This window comes from Leptopilina heterotoma, unplaced genomic scaffold (genome assembly GCF_015476425.1).
Source record: "Leptopilina heterotoma isolate Lh14 unplaced genomic scaffold, ASM1547642v1 Lhet_51, whole genome shotgun sequence".
NCBI lineage: Eukaryota > Metazoa > Arthropoda > Insecta > Hymenoptera > Figitidae > Leptopilina > Leptopilina heterotoma.
Window position 1 is genome coordinate 3,075,150 of NW_025111110.1, and position 22,891 is coordinate 3,098,040.

The 22,891-nt window shown below is 22.2% G+C and overlaps 1 protein-coding gene and 1 long non-coding RNA gene across 4 annotated transcripts in view; one reads left to right on the forward strand and one right to left on the reverse strand.

Annotated features, from left to right (window-relative positions):
• LOC122507708 (5-hydroxytryptamine receptor 1-like) overlaps positions 1-22,891 on the forward strand; it is a 310,494-nt gene that overhangs the window by 189,987 nt on the left and 97,616 nt on the right. For all 3 annotated transcript variants that reach the window (XM_043620564.1, XM_043620563.1, XM_043620565.1), the window contains one exon: positions 17,732-18,067. In XM_043620564.1, the coding sequence (XP_043476499.1) occupies positions 17,939-18,067 (129 nt within the window). In that variant the 5' untranslated portion in view covers positions 17,732-17,938. The remainder of the gene's footprint in view (positions 1-17,731; positions 18,068-22,891) is intronic.
• On the reverse strand, positions 163-730 carry LOC122507709. Its single transcript, XR_006302141.1, has 2 exons — positions 332-730; positions 163-258 (listed from the first exon to the last, which is right to left on the reverse strand). It is a non-coding gene; the product is annotated as an uncharacterized LOC122507709 (long non-coding RNA).

Sequence of the window (22,891 nt, forward strand, 5' to 3'; positions counted from 1 at the left end):
TGATTCTTTATGGCTTTCCCGGCCGATGCACCAAGAAAAGAGGGTATGTTACGTGAAAAGTAACTTACCTCTTAACATTTGTTATCCTCGTTTTAAATAAGAAATTCCGAAGAAATCTTATTTGGGAATGAGGAAAAAGAATCAATGAATAAAAGTTAAGAATTAGTTAAAATGAAATTTATTATAAAATAGTATATAATGATTTCTTGAAGTTCTTTATTTGTATGTTGCCGAGAGAAGACCAGTTCCAATAAACACCTTTAACAAATAGGCGTTTATTAGATATAGAAATTGTATCGAAAGAATATGATGAAAAGATTTAGTTAATTACCTTTATTGCTTCTTTGTGAAGCTGAAAACCCGTTCTCCGCTCGTGCGTCCACAGTCAGTTCAGATGCACCGCCTTTCCAATTTTTACTGCTTGGAGATTTGACAACGGCTTGGTCTCACACGAGATGGGTATTACTTAGACTGGGATAATCGTAGGTAACGAGTAAAGATTCGCACTGACTACTGGTACAGAGATGATGTCGATCGGTTTGATTTAAATTAGATACTGACTGGATGCTGACTAGATACTGACTAGATACTGACTTTTGGATCCAAATTTAGGGCCTTATATACCCAGATCACATCCGTGTATCGACGTAATAGGGTTGTAAAAAGATTGCTCATCGATGGGTGTTTGTCAAGTTTGCTTGGTAACAGGTCTGGTCTAAGGTTACTTAAAGGTCACACACGTGGCATGTGACAAAATTCCTAAAAAATTGTAATTAAAAATTTTATTAAAATTCGTCGAAAGAATTCAATTATTTAAAAATTTGTTAATAAAATTATGTATAAGAATTCAGTTTTAAAAAAAAAATTAAATTCTTCAATAAATTATCTATATTTGAATTTAAATAATTGAATTCTCGTAGGATTTTCTAATAAAAATTGATTTGAATATTAATTTCAGTTAAAAGTTTCAGATAATAATTGAATTTTTGAGAAGTTACTAATAATTGCAATTTTTAGAAATAATTGAATAATGTAAAGGTTTTAAATTCAATTCTTTTGAAAATCTTCATTTTTTCATACATTTAATTAAAAAAATTCTATGGAACTAATTTTTTTCAAAAAGCTTAATCGAAATTATTTTAAATTATTTCAAGTTTTTATTTTCTAATGTATATTTAATTAAAGAATTTGCGAATAATTGAAATTTGACTTAAAATTGAATTCTAAACAAATGAATTTGAATATTCTCAAAGAACTTTTTTTACTAAATTATAAAAAATAATTGATTTAGAGAAGAATTTTATATTTAAAAATTGTAGAAAATAATAATTGAATTAAAATGATGGATATAATTTTGAAGAAGTTACAGTAACAATATTCTTATATGTGACTGTCCGCGACAAAAGGGACCTTAGCTCCCATGTATTTACATGGAGCTAAGGTCCCTTTTGTCGCGGACAGTCACATATAATATAAAATAACAATTTTTTATATAAGTTGTTTAATTTCAAAAAGGTTTGAATTTGAATCTTTTGAAGAATTTTAATTTCTTTGGAAAAATAATAATTAAATATTTATTTAAAAATAAAGTTATTGGTGTTTTTGAATAATTTTTTAATCAATGAAATTCGTAAATAAATGTAATAGAACATTTTTTTTGATTATCTAATAATTTTTCGAGAGAATTAAAATATTCTTTAGGGTCAGGAAAAAAGTGAAAATTTTGTCTGGAAATCAGGGAAAAGTCAGGGAAAAAGAAAATAAAATGTTTTGTGGCAACCCTGAAAAGTAAGAGAAAAACAAAATTAATTTTTTTTTTGGCAACCCGGTTAGGAAGTTTTTTTAAATTTTTTTCGTCAATATTTTGGTTTGAATAAAATACAAAAATGTTACATAAGTGATATTAAATAGGCCGCTAATTGATTTTTTATTTTGCGCCTTTTTTCCTTCGCCGCATACACACACAACAAATCACATTGTATTGTGTGGATACAATTTAAATGGGCTTTTGCTGTTCCGTGTAGGGCAGTAATCCTCTTGATTCTCCCTTCTCATCTAACATAATCTCTTTCCCATCACGATGCGCCCTTCTTTATTGCTTCTTTACTTTTCGTGTATACACGAGTTGTTTGGTGTGTTATTTTTAAATCAGTCTGAATATATATATATATAATATTTACTTTTCAATATAAAGTTTTCCGTTCCCCAAAAGACAGATTTTTTTCTCTTTAAGAAAACTTAGAGAAGAAAAAATTTCTTTGAACTTGAAAATAAAAAATTTAATTTTTCAAATTGAAAACACTCACCTAATTTTTTTCTATTTATTTATTTTGAAAATTGAATTCTTCTATCGTGATTGCAAAAAAACTTGAGAAAATTTATTTTTAAACCAATTAAACAATTACTTTGATCGAAATAAAATTTAATTAATTCAAGTACAAATTTTCCTGATGAAAGTGAAAATACCTTCTTTGATGTTAAATTTTCCAATTCGAAAAAGATTCCTAATCTGATAATTAAGTAATAATTAATTATTAATTACAATCGAAAAGTACTTTTCTCTGAGATTTCAAAAATGTAATGATTATATAAATTGATAAAGAGGAGAAAGAGTAATTTAGAGAAGTAATAAATCTCTTATCTACTACTACGTGTAGTATCATTGAGATTTTCCTTTTTGAGATAAATTTTCAAGTATATGTGAGAGATTTTTTCTTTATTTTTTTTATATATATGAACCAGCAATTTTTGCTACTTTTGCAAAAAAGTGTTTCGTGTACAGCATTTACTATATCTTATATATATAGACTTGAAGAACCCTTTTAGTAATAAAATCTCCAAAGATCTTAATGTCAATGGAAGAAAAGTACAAGAGGTACAAGTGCTCTTGGATCATATTGAAAACTTTGCGCGAATAAACTGAAAACGACAAAAGGGTGAACGAAAAAGTTACAAAAGCAGCTGATACAATATTGTGTTTCAATATAAAATTTTCAGCGAAATAATAAAAAATTTTTGTTACTCCTAAAAGAAGATTTTTTGGTTTTAATTAAATTTGTTAACATGATTACAATGTTGGTTAGGTTTTTTTTTATACGATTGTATTTTTATTCTATTTTAAATTAATCCTTCGTTATTTACAAATGTTAATATATTTTTGCAGCATTAATTTGTAATTTGTAATCAAAATTATCATTTTATCGACTTGTTTATTTTTTAATATCCGTTTATTTAAATTTTCATTTATTTAAATGCTCTTTTCGAGTTTAATATATGTGATTAAATATTAATTTACTTAATTATTAATTTACTTTATGTTTGTTTACTTCAATATTTGTACTTTGTATGCCAAAGAGCTTTTGGTCCATTAGTATTTCAATAAATAAATAAATAATTTATTTCAACATTTATTTATTCTTTATAAATATTTCATTAAAAATATTAAACATGTAAATATTTAATATTAAACATATATAAGTATTTAAATAAAAATACTAAACATTAATATTTAAATATAAATATTAAACAAAAATATTTAAATAAATAAACAAAAAAATTTTAAAAACATTTAAATTAATTTTATTTACAAATATTTTTTCCAACTTATTTATTTTTTGTTTATAATCTTTTTTTCTTATTTGTATTTTTTCCTTTTAATTTCATTACAATAATATTTTTCCGCAAGTGTGAATTTGACGCTTGTGTTAAAATTTATTTAAAACTCGATTATTTCGTTATTATCATATACAATCATATTAAAATTCCCATATTTACCACTAACTTGTTTAATTAAATAACGAACTAATTAAATTTAAATTACGAAATATGAAATTGTGTCATAACAAGGAGACGAGGAGAAATGCGAATAATGTGTTTGTGACTCGTTACAAAATGTGTCAACTATTATATTGATAATTTGTCTTGACTAGCAAATTCAAAGTTTGTATCTTAATCGTAAAGATAAAATAGAGATATATATATATATATGCATAGTGTTGAGATGAATTTGCTGTCAATTATGTTGATATGTAATTGTTTTCTATCTCCTGCTTGAAATTTCACTTGAAATTAGGCATACCTGCACTAAATTATTGATTAAGCATGACATTATGACAATGACGCTGATTATTATTAATTGTACATGCTTCAACGCTTAACAAACGTCAGGGGACACTCACCCAAACTGACATATATATATAATTATAAGGAAATCATTATTTTCCTTGTTAAAAGCAATAATTGTTGATAAATAACAAATTATTTGTAGAAAACAATATTTCGCTTTCTTTTGTTTTTTTTATTTTAAAAAATATTGTTTCGCTCTATTATTTTTACATCTGGAAAATATTTTTCGATTTTTTTTTTTACTTCTGAAGAATATTTTTCGCTTTTCTTTACTTTTGAAAAATAGTTTTTACTATTTTTTTTACTTATGAAAAATATTTTAAAATAAAAAAATTTTCTAATTTAAATTTTTCTTAAAAACATTTAAAAAATTCAATTTTGGAAAAATTACAAATAATTGCAGAAATTCAATTATTTAAAAAAAGGAAAAAAATTCTTCCTATAAAATTCAACTATGTTCAAAATTTGAAAAAAATTCTCGTTAAAATCCTAATTATCTTTATAAATAACAAAATTCTTTTCCAAAGTTCAATTATTTTCATAAATGTCAAAAAAAATTCTTGTCCTAATTTCAATTATTTTCAAAAATTTTTCTAATTTCAATTATTTTCAATATCTACTATTTTAATAAAATTTCTCAAAAAGGATTCAATTAATTAAAAAAAATTTTTAATAAAATTGTATGCAAACATTTAATTATTTTCATAAATAATAAAAATTTCACAGGAATTCAATTATTATTTTTAAAGATAATAAAATTTTTTTAAGAAATTCAATTATTTTCATAAAAAATAATTTTAAATTCTAGAAAATAATAATTGAATTAAAATGATGAAAGTAATTTTGATGAAGTTACAGTAACAATATTCTTTTAATATAAAATAATGATTTTATCTCTCGGTCATCTTTAATTATTAGAAAACATGAAGAAATCGATGACTCCGAGACTTTATAAAAATAGTTGAATTATTTCGAAGAATTTATTAAAATTTTAGGAAATAATTGAAATTTATGGAAATATTTTGTAAATATTTGAATTCATACGAGAAATTCAATTAAAATTGTTTTGAAAATAATTGAATTCCTGCAAAGAATTGAATTCTTGTGAAGAATTTTACCATTTATAAAAATAATTGAATTTTTTTGAAGGATTTATTAAAATTTTAGAAAAAAATTGAATTTTTCTGAGGAATTCAATTAAAAGTTGTTTTGAAAAACAAAAGTATAAACAAAAGACAACTTCAGAGTGTGAGAGACAGAAAAAGTGAATGAATGAAAAAACATTCAAATTATTAATAGTTAATTTATTTTTTTGTTTTTTACAGAAAAATATTTTGTAAAATTGTTTTATAATATACTCGTCAATAAAAATAAATTGTAAAAGTAAAAATTTTTTAATAAATAACAATTAAATTGCTTGTGGAAAATATTTTTTCGATCGCTATTTTCTTACTTCTGAAAAATATTATTTCCCTCTCTATTTTTCTACTTTTAAATTAAAAATATTCATTTAGTTTTCTCTGTTGGAAAAATAATTTACACTGTTAGCATTTTTGCAAATTTGTTCCATTTTCATGTTTTTCTTCAATTATTTATTTTTCACGTGAAATTACTTTGTAAAATTGTTTTTTACAAATATTGTTTTCAAATTAACACTGTTAATTTGTTTCTCTCTGTTGGAAAAATATTTCAACGTTTTATTACCATTTTTTAAAATTAAGTATTATTAATGAATTAATGAAAAACTACAATTCATCACAAATACATACGAATTACTTATAATTACAAATTTTTAAAAATATTTTCATTTTTTATTAATTTATATCCAATTTGTTTATTCATTTTTTGTGAGAAAAATATTTTTCACGAAATTCTTTTAAAAATACTCGACAATGTTTTTCATCAATAATTTTACATTAATGATGATTTTAATTTTATTGAGAATTTTGAGTGAGAGAATTTTCCATTTACAGACAAATTATAATACACGTTATAAAGAGTGAAATAATAATTTAATAATTATTATTTTTCTGTGGAAAATTTATTTTTCACCGTTATATGATTGACGCGTTATTTGAAACTTTTAAAGGGAGATTTATTTCCACACTGTGAGTGTTGTAATTAAACGATTTATGTTATCCGCTCTATACATATATATAGATATATTTGTATATTGATATTTTGCTTGTTATCTCACTTTTAATAAATCGTTATAAGCAAAAGAATGCAGTAGTTAAAAATGCATTCCTCAAAATATCGTAAACCGTACGTACATAAAATAAGAGAAATAAAAAAGGCCTTTAAGTTTCAATCAATATTCAAACTGCCACTTAAAATGAGATTACGAGGAAAAGAAGTAATTTACATCGTTATTTAGAGAATATTTCACGCAAACACACCAAGAAGTAAATTGTTTTTTTTTTGGCGAATAACATTTTTTTCGTATCTAATTAATTAATAAATTAATTTTTTCATTTGTTTACTAAAATGTAAAACATTTTTCTGTATTTAATTTATTTATTTATAAATTAAACAAAATGTACCTACAACTTTTTTTTGGTAAATAACATTTTTGTTTTTAATTTATTAATTTATTAAACAAGGATATTATTCTTTTGGGGAATAAAATTTTTTCTGTATTTAATTAATTTATTTATTTATATTTTTTTAAAGTATAACTTAGTTCTATTTGTTTGTTTGTTTAATTAATCTTTTTCTTTTCTGACACTGCGTGGGAAAATATAATCACAATTTTCTTTTTGATATGAATCGAAAATGAAGAATAGAGGGAGAAGCATTTTTTGTGAATTACTTCTGAAATAAAAAGCATTTATTATCAAAGGCACTTTCCTGCATTTCGCAGATGCTGCCACAATATTTCTATTGTCTACTTCTTTTTGTGCTTTTAAGTTACAATTTTTTTTCGCAGTTGTACATATGTGGTTGGAAGTTTCTTATATCAAAATTTTTCTCCATATTTAGTTCCTAACGATATTTCATCCAGTAAATGACAAAGTTTTTTTTTCGTTTTTTCACACAAACATACAGTGGACAAAGATTTTCTTATATTAGGAACATTTATATTCTCCACATTTTTTGTCCATAACGATATTTCATTTAATCCTCGGCTTCTATAAATTTAACGATTATTCCAAAAAGTGTTTTATTTAATATTTGGTGTGACGTGTATACGAGATTAATAATGATAATTATTTTCTGGCAATATTCTACTGCAAAAAGCGAAAAAAGTTGATTTATGAGAAAAATATTTTTTCAGGTAATAAAAATTAAAGTTGAAAATTAATTTAGAGAAAAGATATTTTTGAAGAAGAGAAAAACATGGTAGTAGAGAAAATGGGGAATAAATTTAAAAAGAAATGCTTATGAGATACTTTTAGAGAATTGTTATTTGATTGTTTATTTACGATTTTGAAATTATTTTCTCGATGTTTTTTTTTTGTAAACCAATACGACAATTGATTGGTTGTAAAATTTATTTCCACTACTGTTTTTACTTCCTTTGGAAGTGGCTTTATAGTGTTTGAATTACGAGAAGTTCTAATAGTTCAGAAAAAGTGCAGAAAAAATTGGTGTGAAATTTTCTTTTTCTTTTGAAAGAAAAATAAGAAAATACAAACGAATAAGATTCAGATTCTTTTGGAATTTATTTTTTTTTTTTTAAATTTAATCCTAAGGTATGAATAATAATAATAATAATAATAATTAAAAATAATTAAAAGTTAGAAATAGAAAATAAAGAAAATGTTAAAATTGAAACAATTTCTAAAACTTTTGAGAAAAAATGAAAAATTAACTTTAATCCCTTTTATTGTGCCGTGAAATAATTTACCTTTGACTGGCTGAGTGTAAGAATGGTATTAAATTAATTTAAATGTGCCTAAAATCTCTATGTGAGAGAATTTTTGTACTTACTCAGTTGTAGATTATATAAATATATTTTTCTCTATCAAAAAAAAAAGAAGAGGCTTTGGATTGCGAATTTTCCCAGCGTGAAAACCACAAACGTTTACGAATGACCTTTAAAAAATGTAAGACTGTCTTGATGGTATTCAACTCGAGTCGTGTGGATTAGTGAAACGAGTTCTATGAGAAATCCTTTGTATTCATTTTGCAACCCTTTTGCCGTGAAGAGCTCTCGGTTTTCAACCGTTTCAACTATTATATAGAATGAAATTCTGAACAGGTTCGCGAAAATTTCACACTATACATCCGCACAGAAAAACGCAATTCCATATATATATTTTTTAGTAATAAAATATAAGATTTACTTTTTATTGTTGTATTGTTTATTATTTATTTATATGTTATTTATTTTTATGCTTATTATTTACTTTTATGTATTTTTTGTATTTTTTATTTATTTTAAGTATTCACTGAAAAAAATAAAATCTCAAAGTGAGAAGAAAATTCGGCTTAACAATTATTTTTACATTTTATTTTCAATATACGAACATTCATCTACAAAAAAGAGAAAATTTTGTTTATATTTGAAAGTATTTTTTTTTTTTTAAATTATTATTAGAGTCTAATAAGCTTTGTTGCAATTTCCTGATTTCCAGACAAAATTTTGAATATTAACCTGACCCTAAAGAATATTCTTAAAATAAAATATAAAAATAAAAAAAATAAAAATTACTCCAAAATACCAATAAATTCTTTGTTAAATAAATATTTAATCATTATTATTCCATAGTAATTAAAATTTTCAAAAAATTGCAAATTCAAACCTTTATGAAATTCAACAACTTATAAGAATATTATTATAAAACATGAAAATATCGATAACTCCATGTTTTGTAATAATTTAAATTTCCACAAAATTTTTCAAAAAAAAAATTAAATTATTTACAAAAGTTTTAATAAAATCCTTCCCAAGAATTCAATTATTTTTACAAGTAATAAAATTTTTCACATGAATTCAATTATTTAAAAAAATGTAAAAAAATTTGTTGTAAGAATTCAATTATTTTCATAGATAATAAAATTTTTTATAGGATTTCAATTATTTTTAATACAATTTAAAATAAATTCGCCAAAAAATGTAATTATTTTCAAAAATTTTTTACAAAAATTCAATTACATTTCACAATTAATAAAATTCTTCGCTGAAATTCAAATATTTTCAAAATTTATTATTTTAATAAAATTACTTAAATGAATTCAATTTAAAAAAAATGTAATAAAACGCGTTGCAAGAATTCAATTATTTTCATAAATAATACAATTCTTTACAGAATTTAAATTATTTAACAAAATGTAAAAATATTCGTTGTAAGAATTCAATTATTTTCATAAATAATCAAACTTTTCATATGATTTCAATTATTTTTAATACAATTTTAATTAAATTCCTCAAAAAATGTAATTATTTTCAAAAATTTTTTGCAAGAATTCAATTACATTTCACAATTAATAAAAATCTTCGCTGAAATTCAAATATTTTCAAAATTTATTATTTTAATAAAATTACTTAAATGAATTCAATTTAAAAAAAATGTAATAAATAGCGTTGCAAGAATTCAATTATTTTCATAAATAATACAATTCTTTACATAATTTCGATTATTTAAAAAAAAAAATTTAATAAAAATTCGTTGCAAGAATTCAATTATTTTCATAAATAATAAAATTCTTCACAGGACTTCAATTATTTAAAAAAAATGTAATAAAAATTCTTTACAAGAATTCAATTATTTTCCTAAATAATTAAATTTTTTACAGGATTTCAATTATTTTTAATAAAATTTTAAGTAAATTCTTCGAAAAATATAATTATTTTCAAAAATATTCAAGACTCAATTATTTTTTTAAATTCATGCTATAATGCTTTTAATATTCAATTATTATTATGTAAAATTTTAACTGAAATTCATTTTTAAATTAATTATTATTAGAAAATTTTTCGAGAATTCAATTATTTAAATACAAAAATAAATAATTTATTGAAAAAATGAATGTTTTTCAAAATTGAATCCTCATAAAGAATTTTATTAACAAATTTTTAAATAATTGAATTTTTCTATTTAATAATTGAATTCTTCAATAAAATTTTCAGGAATAATTACATTTTTCGAGGAATTCGATTAAAATTGTATTAAAAATAATTGATTTCCCTGATATTTCCCTTATACCTATGGCAACTCTGGAAATGTGAAAATATTTTTAAAATAAAAAATTTGCAAAATTTACATGGAAACTCCACGGAAATTCCATGGAGAAGTTCCATGAAATTTCCAGGGGGTACTTCCATGAAATTTTTCGACGTGGGTTGATTGAAATTATTTCTTTCAAATTTAAACAAATTTATACTAAAAAAAAAAGATTTTTATGTTGTTTTTTATTTTTTATTTATTTTCCAGTAAATTATTATTCGAAACATGGGTTAAAAAAAACAAAAAATTGTTGTATACAAGTTTTAGAATATCTGCTGCTCTTTTTTGTGTTGCAGAGGAGTAATATTTTTTTTAAAAGTCACTGAAGGAAATTTATTGTTTGATAGAAATAATGGTTTTTTTTCATTGTTATACACAATAAAAAAGAAATTGTTGTCTAACATTTATATTTTATTAACGTCAGGTTTTGATGCTTGTTTTTTATGGTTGAGTGTGCTTAAAAATTTTTTTTTTCGAATTCGATTGTTTTGCAAGGGAAAAAAAAATTTTATATTCTTATACATATACGCCCATGTATTTTTTTATATATACATATACATATATATTTTTGTCCACTTTTTACATATTTGTTTTTTCTACATATACAGATACATTTTTTTTTTTTTTTTGAATACCAACACATTTGTAGGGAAAAATGGGAAATATCTACATTGAACAGTATGTAGAAGTATAATATGTTATTGGATGAGATATGTGGAGAATACCAATATTTTATTTTCTCAGATATTGGATACCATTTTTATGGCTTGAAAAAAACTATTTTCACTGAGCCTGTAAAGCTTGTAAAACATATACCCTATAGGATATGGTTTGACGAAAGAGTACAAGATTTTTTTTTTGTTTTTCTAAACCATTCTCTGTCAACATTAAACTTTATGTGTTTTTTTATGACGTGCACTAAAAGCGAAATTAGTTAAAGCTTTTAACATAGCGAAATTCAGATAATTACTTTTCTTTTAATTAAAACAAAAAATGTTTTTCTAAATACCCTTATTAGTACCTATTTTACTTGAAATTATTTTGAAGGAGCTGATCTGTTTTTCCTCTGTCTAAACTTTTTCACCTCTGCAGATGTTAATTTGAAAAAATGTTGTTTTTATTTATTTTATCATTTTATGTCATTTGAAAAAAATTATTCTAAATTACAAAAAAAATTAAATTTTTCTAAATTTATTCTATTTTATTTAAAAATATACAGGTATACATAAGAATATGTAATAAGAAATGGTACAATAATATACTTATGGAATGAGATAAAAAAAGTAGATATTTTTATTTTTCGCATTTTTCGGCTAGGATAAAATTCGTGCAGTTTGCATTTAAATGACTACTTATTTTTTTTTGGAACCTCTTTTTTTAAAAATTTATTTTCTTATTTAAAAGAATAATGTACTTGAGATTTTTTTAAATTTCCTTACATTTTCTTTTTAGAAAATTTCTAATCTTCAGAGAAAAGTTAATAAAAATTGAGAGAAAGGCGAGAGAAAAATACGTAACGGTAAATAATTACAAATTCCCGTAGTATATAAAGTTAATTAGAGAATTAATTCTGAATAATTGGAATTTATAGAGTACATGTGATTATAACGTGAAAACGAGAATGAGTGTAAAGTGGATGGATTTTTAATATTTAAAGGCAATTATAAAGTTTTAGTATTTACACGGTAAATATGTACATATTACTTTTTCTGTTGTAATTAAAAAAAACTGAATCGAGCAAAATTTACTTAATTTGGAATTTTAATTCTAAAATTTTTCTGTCGGATTTTTCAATTTTCAATCTAATTTAATTTTCTAAACTATTTATTTTATTTATTTTTTCATTTTATTAATTTTTTATTCCTTTGTTAATATTTTTAATTTTTTTAATATTTTTAATTTTTAGTTTTTATTTAAAAAAAATTTTTTTTTATTAATTTTTTTAATTGTTTTATTAATTTTTAGTATATTTTTTTATTTATCTACATTTATGTGTTCATTTATTTTTTTTTTAACTAAAGAGGAAAATTTATAATTGAATAAATTTTCATTCGGCAATAATTGTATTAATTGCAATATACAAAAATAAAATTACAAACCAAAAATCACTTTGAAACTTGAATAAAATCGGACACATTCGTAAATAATTAATGTCAAATAATTAATGACTAAAATTTTATGTAAATTTGAGTTTGTGCAAATATATTGTGTTAATTGGGATTTATATTACATTAGTTTAATTTAAATTTATGGGGGGTTTAATAATAATATTGTCTCTCTCATTTATTTATGTAATAAATCATACACACGATATTACAATGTGTACGATAACAAATGTGCGAAATTGAAAATTCAAATAACAAACAGTAATTAAAAAAATATTTATTAACTCTTTTTTTATTCACTTAAAAGTTTTAAACATTTATTACATTTTTTTATTATTTATTTTTATTATAATTTATTTTTATATGTAGAAATATCATTTTTATTTATTTATTACGTTTATTATATTTCACATGTAAAATATAAAGTAATAATAAGGATAGAAACAAAAATGTAATTATTAAAAATAATAGAAAATATTCAGTAATTTTTAATTATGGATATAAATCTTTACTAATTAAATTTCTAATAATGTTAAAAGCAAAATATTTTTTAATCTTTTTTTTATATTTAAAATTATTTAAAATTTCATGTTTTTGAATATAAGATAATGGTTTTTCTTCTTCCAGAACTTTTCCAAGTATTCGTATATATATATATTGTAAATATATATATTATTTTTTAGAGAGAAACTCGTAAAAATTTGTCTCATTATAAGCAGTATATGGTTTTATGTTGCAAAGGACGGTAGAATTACAAGGCATTGTTACAACGTGTTTCAACTAAAAGTAACGTGCGACAGTGTTATTTATTATATTGTATATCGCATATAGAAGAAAACCTTTGAACTTTATTAGTTTATCCTTTGAAACAAAAGTCGTGGAATAAAAGAATTTTTTTTCTCAAATTTACACTGCTTTTTTCCAATTCTATGATTGATCTCTATATTTCAATATTAAAGGAAAATATTTTTCTACTGAATTTTTTAACAGAAACTTTTATTTATTTTATAAAATTTATTTTATAAAAAATAATATATTTTTTATTAATTTATTGATTACTATTTGTTGTTATTAATAATAAAATTTAAATATTGATATTTTTATAATATTAATAATATTCCCACTGTAATTGGAAAATTTGCATCAGCAAAATGCAAATAAAGAATATTTTCTTTTTTGAATTATTTAAAAGAAAATATTTTTGAAATCCAATATTATTTTTTTTATCTACTTTTCTCTTAGGTAAATAAATTTTGTGTACGACAAATATTTTTTATTTTACATTCACTGCACTCTGTCTGTGTTTAGAAATCTGTTGAATATTGATGTATATAAATTGTAAATAAGTGCCCGCGGAAATTTAAAGAGAAACAAATTTTTTTTTTTAGAAAAAAAGGAATCATGGTAAATATTGCTTTTAAGTATATTCGAGAAAGATTATCGATTAAACGGAAGGGGAAGAGAGTGTGTATATATAATGTACATATTTGTCGTGGACTAACGTGGAGTTCCACTTTCATGGATCGAAAGAGCAAATATGGCAATTAACTTTAGATTTCGGATGAGCAAATATCTCACGTATGCATATATATATGTATGTGCAAAAACTTGGTTTCAAACATCGGCTGCATACAGTTGTCAACTATTTTCAAACAAATGAATAGAACTTAACAAAAGTAATATTTTAAAATCGTTGTCAAAAAAAGAAAACTTTTTTTTACACTCTTTTTTATTAAATTCATAAAGCTTTGTTCCCGTTGTTTTGAAATATTTCATTTTTAGCGACAAAAAAAAGTTATGTAAATTTTTTTTTTTTTTGCATTCGTATATAAAATTGTCAGCAAGGTAATATTTAAATAATTGCAGGTTAAAAAAATTTGAAAGTAATTTCGATTTTCTAAAATATTTTTATGATTTGGAGAAAATAATAAAAAACTATTAATTACTTTGGTCAAACGATCAATTTAATTAAGAAAAATTTTACAAAAAACTGACGTTTTTTGTAAAATTTGTCTTAATTAAATTGATCATTTGACTAAAGTAATTTTTATTTATTATTTTCTCTAAATTATTACTACGAAAACACTTATAGATTTTTTCCACTAATTTCTATTCCTTCATGATCTTAAAGTGTCGAACGTGTTCAAATGAACGACGAGTTTTTTTATCCTCTTTTAATTCTAATATTTTTTAATAAGAAAAAATTATTTCGTATATTAAAAAACTATCAACAATTTGCGCTCGGCTGACTTCTCACTTTTTTTTTTAAACAAAATTAGCAATTTAAAAAAAAATAGAACGCAAAAATTTTTAATTCAAATTTTTTTTTTTATAAAAATGAAATATGAATTGGAATATATAGTTTTAATATTATTGTAATTATAATAATTATATATTCTGACCTAGGGAATTCAGGGAAAAGTCAGGAATTTTGATAAAAAGTACTGAAAGAAATTAAATTTTTAGAATTCATAAGAAAATTCTGAATTTTTGTGTCTTTTTTGTTTGACTCATAAACTATAAAATTAACACGAATTCCAATATAAAACCTTCAATTTTTTCAATTTCTAACAAAAATTTCTTTTTAAATAACTTAAATCTTGAACAACTATCATAAAATTAATAAATTATTTAATAAATAATTATACTTAAATATTTCAAAATTAATTCAATTTTAAAAGAGTTGCGTTTACAAGTTTCATAAATAAATGAACTTCAAACGGTTTCAATTTGAAATTTTATAAAATTTTAATGTTGAATGAATTTAATTAAAAGTTTTAATGAACTTAGATTGTTGAAAAATTTTAATAATTCAAAATCTTCTAAAATTAGTTAAATTTGTCAATATATATATTTAATTAATTATTAAAAATAATGGATTTATAGAAGAATTTTAGTTAAAAACACTAAAAAAAATTTAATTTTGAAGAAGTTACAAATGATTGCAAAAATTCAATTATTTCCAAAAGTAATAAAATTCTTATCACAAAATTCAATTATGTTCAAAATTTACAAAAAAATCTGAACAAAATCACAATTATTATCTTTATAAATAAAAAAATTCTTTTTCAAAATTCAATTAATTTGAAAACTTTTAATAAAATTCTTGGCAAAATTTTCATTATTTTCAACAATTTTCCTCATTTCAATGATTTTCAATATCTACTATTTTAATAAAATTACCCAAAAGAATTTATTTATTTAAAAACAATTTTAATAAAATTGTACACAAACATTTAATTATTTTCATAAATAATATAAATTTCACAGGAATTCAAATATTTACAGATTTTTTATAAGTTTCTTCTCAATAAATCAATTATTTTCATAAATAATAAAACTCATGGCAGAATTTAAATTATTTTTAATACAATAATTTACTTTTGTATTTAAATAATTGAATTCTCGTAGAATTTTCTAATGAAAATTGATTTGAAAATGAATTTTAGTTAAAATTTTAGATAATAATAGAATATGAAAATACTTTTTAAGAAGTTACAGTAACAATATTCTTATAATTTAAAATAATGATTTTAACACTCGATCCTCTTTAATTATTATAAAACATAAAGGAATCGATCACTCCGAGTCTTCAACTCGAAGCATTCGATATCTTCATGTTTTATAACAATATTTTTAAAGTTATTTAATTTCAAAAATTTTTGAATTTGAAATTTTAGAAAATCTTAATTCCTATGGAAAAATAATAATAATTAAATATTTAAAATATTTAAAAAATAAATTTTTGTTTTCGAATAATTTTACAATTAAAGATATTCGTAAATAAATTTAACAGAACTAACATTTTTTTCAATAAAATTATTTCCTTTATTTTCTAAAAATTCAAAAATTTTCAGTTTCATTTTCAATTAAATTTTCTAATTGACAAATATAATTTATAAACATTTTTTTTCCTTTATTTTTAAAAAACTTTGAATTTTATTAAAACAATTGAAATTAAGAAATAGAATTGATGCAAATTATTTTCTTATAAAAATTGATAATTTTCTAGAAAAATATTAAGAAACGGGAATATCTAATGTTTTTCATCCCAAAAGAAAAAAAATTATTTTGTAAACAATATTGTTGTTAAGAAATAAAAATTATGTATGAAATTGGTATATTTCCTACTTTTTAATGAAAATTTTTTAACAATTAACAATTTTCTAGTATTTTTTATAAATAAAAAAGAGAATAATTTGCATAATAATTTAGATCAGTATTATTTTTAGTTTTAACAGAATCTGTTTTTGTATTCACATTTATAAAACTTAGTTCAGGTTACAATATATCGTAGTCTGTCACATGTCATATAATAATTTTTTTAATAAAAAAATACTTTAATATTATTTATTCACAAAATTTATATATTATATTATGTAGAATATAAGTTTGAGTATATTTATAATGCTGGAAAATGCTCATTGCCCAGGTAATGTAATATGGTTTGTACAATTTGTTCTTGATCCATGCGTGAAACATGCCAGAATATTCTCGTTTTTACATTGCAAAAAAAAGAAAAAGAAAAAGAGAAAAAATATAGAAAAAAATTACAGGAAAAAAGGACTGGGAGAATATATCGTGAGCGTGTTTTTATGACACGAGGGCGTTAACCAATGTGCAGAGAAGAAAAAAGGAGATTCAATGTCGATAGAATGATTTATGCTCTCTTCTTCGATGTTAAAACAAAGAAATAATATTAAATTTTTATGTCCGCATTCCAGACTCTTTGCGCGCAACTAAAAGCATTATACAAGGTTTCTAGGACTACTATATAGATATTATAGACGATATATAATCATGTCAACTTCTGTTCAATAACCTTTGATCTTAGGGTTTTTATTTCTTTTTTTTTTAATCTATCCTATATATTTATTTGATCGACAAAACTTCAAAGAGAATCGTAATTTTTTTCCTTCCGCAATTTCCAATGTATCGAGTGCAATTTTAGACGAAACTATTTCGTACAATATAGCATGGTTTATATCTCGGCCTTTTTGTTCCCTTTTCTTTTACTCTCTAAAATTTCAATTTTAATAATTGAAATTTTATCTGGAAGATAGAATTTTTATTTTTAAAAGGAGCGTTTTTGTCTTTGAGATTATATTGTTGAATTTTTGTCATTAATTTTATACATTTATTTTTATTTATTTTCATAAGACTAATAATAGAAATAATAAAAATTATAGTAATAATAATAATAATAATTCAATTTTCTTTTTATTACATTTTTCAAAAAGTCGCAAAATAGAAAAAAAAGACACCAATGTTTGAGGAGTGGAATATTATTGAGAATTAATTTGCGAATTTCTGTTTTTGATTTTGCAGAATGGCGAGAATGAGGGGGAGGCGTTATTGCTTGGAGCAAGTTGAAAATATTGAAAGTTTGAAAGAAAATTTGGAAGACTAGAAAAAAAAGAAATTCAATGCGTGCGTTGATCTACTGTGGAGATTGGCGACGAAAAGCTCGGAAGTATGACGTAGTCAGAGTGACCAGGAGCGTTTGGAATGCTCCAGATTATCGGTTAGGGTCGTATGGAGGGGAAGTACGTAACAACCGACAGCACCTGGTTTTTGAACCTGACGACGATCACTACTACTCAGGACTACGACAATTTCCTCTACGGATTTCCCGGCGAACATTCTCTTTACTCTACTTCTCAGGTTCGTATTATAATGATAGAAAAAATTTTTATATATACTTTATACAATTTTATATTTTCTGCTTTTATATTTTCTACTTTTTATACACTCTATAATTTTTATGCTTTAAATTTTTTATACTCTATACTTTAATCTTTTATATTTTATACTTTTAGATTTTACACTTTTATATTTTATATTTTATACTTTACACTTTTATACTTCACTGGTCAAGCCTTTTTTTATACAATTTTATACTCCATCCTTTCTGCAAATTTACAAAATTAGTTTCTTTAAATTTTTTCAGTTTCAAATTAATACTTTTTTCGAAAAATGAGAGAAAAAAAATGCAAATCGTTAATTAGAGCGCTTCTATGTTTTGTTCAGGAAATGATAATATATTCAGAAAATTACATTGAATAATATTTCATTAAATTATATAAAGGATTAGAAATGAGTGGAAGTTGATGATAAACTTGAATAATATTATCCTTGCTTTGCAAACCATTTTGAATAGAATATTGATGATCCTCACACGTCCAGTTCAAAGAAAAGGAACAATAAACTCTTCACTTTTCATAACAAACAGTTTCATAAACTGTAATTCATGAAATTTACTTTCTAATATCAACTACAATTTTTGAATAATTTCAAATTCAAAATTTAAAAAAACTTATTAAGAACATAATTAATTATTATTGTTTATTAATTATTATTTTCAAGAATCAGGCTTAGCACTCATCTACTAAAACCTAATGTTTACTACTTTTTTTTACCTTATGATAATATTTTAGTGCTTTTTTTAGATTTCAGCCACTACTAGAAATCAAAAAACTATTCTCTAAAATTATAATCAATTTCTTTAAAACGGTTCAATTATTTGCAAAAAAAAATTCGATATTCAATTCTTTCAATATTTAGTATTTTCATAAAATTTCGTAAAACAATTTACCGTAAGTGAGGCTAAATTCGCTCAATTTTTCAATTCTTTTTTAAATAACTTCGGGAAACGATGAAAATAAACATTGGCACTGAAAATATATAATCTTTAACCCTTTATCTTTCCTATTACTGCATAAAGAAATTAAAATATGTTGCAGAAAATTATTTATGAGCCGTTTTTTTGTGAGCGACTTTACTTTTAAATGATGGGTAAATTCGCTCACCATTATTATTCTGGCAAAATATATTATAATCTGCAAAAATGAAACTTAATATTCTTTAGAATCAATAAAGAAAAAAATTAAGAACAATATACAAAGTTATTGGAATAAATATTTAATATTGTTTTATCAATAAGTAATAAGATTCAATCATTCAATCAAACGTACTCATAACACAGGCACACAAAAAAATAAAAAAGTCAAAACCCAGAGGTTACACCCCCCTATCCCCATGTTTTTGGGGTCGCTGAAACCGAATATGACCATGAAAAATTTTTTTCATCGGCCATTTTCCCGCTACCACCCCCTTATACCTGCTCCCGGGGGTTGGAATTTCAGTTTAAAAAAAGTGGAGTAGGGTGTCTATTCATATGTTTTTTGGGTCGCTAAAACCAAAAAAGACTACCAAAAACAAATTCTTCCCTTCCTTAACCCCCTACAACCCCCTTAACACCCGAAAGGTGGGGGGTCAAAATTCGAATTTTCACGAAAAGTCGATTACGGTGTCTAACCCTACGTTTTTTGGGTCGATGAAACCAAAAAAAACTACCAAAATCAAATCCTTTCCATCCCGACCCCCTACAACCCCCTGCAATAATTTTTGATAATTAATATTTAATTTTCAATTTCCCAAAAATCGGTTCGTTTTATTTGAAAAAAATTATTGCAGGGGGTTGTAGGGGGTCGGGATGGAAAGGATTTGATTTTGGTAGTTTTTTTTGGTTTCATCGACCCAAAAAACGTAGGGTTAGACACCGTAATCGACTTTTCGTGAAAATTCGAATTTTGACCCCCCACCTTTCGGGTGTTAAGGGGGTTGTAGGGGGTTAAGGAAGGGAAGAATTTGTTTTTGGTAGTCTTTTTTGGTTTTAGCGACCCAAAAAACATATGAATAGACACCCTACTCCACTTTTTTTAAACTGAAATTCCAACCCCCGGGAGCAGGTATAAGGGGGTGGTAGCGGGAAAATGGCCGATGAAAAAAACTTTTCATGGTCATATTCGGTTTCAGCGACCCCAAAAACATGGGGATAGGGGGTGTAACCTCTGGGTTTTGACTTTTTTATTTTTTTGTGTGCCTGTGTAACCATAAAAAACAAGGTTAAGTTTGACAGTTTAGTGCTTAAACCGTTTTAAATCGTTTAATTTTCAGTTATAAGAGTACTATTATTTAAAAAAATCGAATTATATATTAAAGTAATTAACATACTTAAAATATCCAGGCCCAAACATCTTTTTTGTATAGACTTATTTCCTGAGCGAATTTACACAACAAATTTGAATTTTTTTTTGTAAATTGATTTTTTGCAGAATCTGTTTATTGCTTTAGTTTTTGTGCTTTATGAAAATCATGTTGGAGATACAGGAAATGAAATGTTCAGAAGTATTCAACTTAAAAATTTTGAAGTAAAGCTTTATTCCCTACTTTTTTATACTACTTGTTCAATATGAAAATTATTCACTTGTGTTTTAAATATAATTTCTACTGAAAGTTACCAATGAATTTGCTGCAAATAAATTTTAAATTAAAGTTTAGCATTTATATTAACTAAAACAATTGTAAATCTTAAATATTTCTGTCTAAAAAGTATGTTAATCGAATTTTAAAAAATAGACATCGGTTGAGCGAATTTACCCTACATGAGCGAATTTAGCCTCACTTACGGTAATTATTAAAAATAAAATGATAAAATTCATCCAAAATTCAATTACTTTGATAAACAATAAAATTCCCACAAGAATTTAACTAATTTAGAATAGCATTTTTAAAAAAATTTCAGAAAAAAAAATTATTTAACCAAATTTTTATACAATTCTTTACAATAATTCAATTACTTTAACTAATAATAACATTTTTCACGGAAATTTAATTATTTAAAAAAATTTTCATAAAATTCTAAGCAAGAATTGAATTATTTTCATAAATAATAAAACTCATAGAAAAATTTTAATTATTTGTAATCATTTTTTTAATTAATTAATAGAAAAATTCAATTATTCTCACAAATAAAATTTTCCACAAGAATTTAATTGTTTAAAACAAAATTTCCATATTATTGATTATTTTTCGAAGAAATAAATTATTTATAATTATTATTTTATTTACTTTCATAAATAATGCAATTCCTAAAAAATCAATTATTTAAAATAAGTTTTTTTTATTTTTTTGAAAGAATTCAATTATTAAAAAATTATTAGAATTTTTCACAGGAATTATTTTCAAATATTTTAATAAAATTGTTCGAATGAAATCAATTATTTTAAATACAATTTTAATTAAGTTTTTTTTCGAAATAATTGAATTATTCCTATAGATTTTAATCAAATTCTTTCTATTTACATAAATAATTCTTCGAAAGAATTCAATTATTAAAGATAAATAACAAAATTATTCACGAAAATTCAATTATTTTCAAGCATTTTAATAAAATTCAATTATTTTCATAAATAATAAAATACTTTTTAGAAATTCAATTATTTTCATAAAAATTTAATAAAATACCATACAGACATTCAATTATTGACACATTTTTGAATAGAATTCTTGGTAAAATTTAATTATCTTTAAAAACTTTTAGCAATTCAATGATTTTTAATAATTACTATTTTCATAAAATTTCGAAACATAATTCAATTATTTTAAAAATTTGTTGTAAAATCTTCGTAAAAATTCAATTATATTTATAAAGAATAAAATTTTTCTCAGGAATTCAATTATTTTTGAAAATTTTTATAAAATTCTTACCAACTATTCAATTATTTTCATAAATATAATAAAATTCATCGTTAGATTTCAATTATTTTTAATACAATATAACAGGAATTGATCGAGAAATGTAATTATTCTTAAAAATTTAATTTTAATTCCTTGAAAAAATCAATTACTTAGAAAAATGTTTTTTTTAATTCTTATTTATATAAAAAATTCTTCGAAAGAATTCAATTATATGGATAAATAACAAAATTATTCTCGAAAATTCAATTATTTTAAGGCATTTTAATGAAATTCTTTGCAAAATTAAATTATTTTTATAAGTAACAACATTCATCAGAAGAATTCAATTATTTTTAAAATTAATAAATTTCTTCTTGGAAATTGAATTATTATAAAAAATTCTAATAAATCGTTCGCAAGAATTCAATTATTTTCATAAATAATAAAAGGCTTCTTAGGAATTCAATTATTTAAAAAATAAATAAATAAATAAAATACCACACAGATATTCAATTTTATTGTCAAAAATTTTAATAGAATTCTTTACAGAATTTAATTATTTTTAAAAACTTTCCTCAATTCAATAATTTTTTATATCTACTATTTTCATAAAATTTCCAAACAGAATTCAATTATTTAAAATTTTTTTTATTAAAATCTTCTTAAGAATTTAATTATTTTTATGAATAATAAAAATTTCTCACGAATTCAATTATTTAAATTAGAATTTGCATAAAATTATTCGAAAGAAATCAATTATTTAAAAATGTTTATAAAATTCTTAGCAAGAATTAAATTATTTCTATAAATATTTAAATTCTTTCGTAAATAATAAAATTCGTTGCAGGAATTTAATGTATTAGCAGGATAAGAAAGAAGTAAATATTTTTTATGAAAATTAGGAAAAAGTCAGGAAAATAAAATATAGAGTGGGATTTTTATCAGTTTTGTGAATTGTCTAAAACG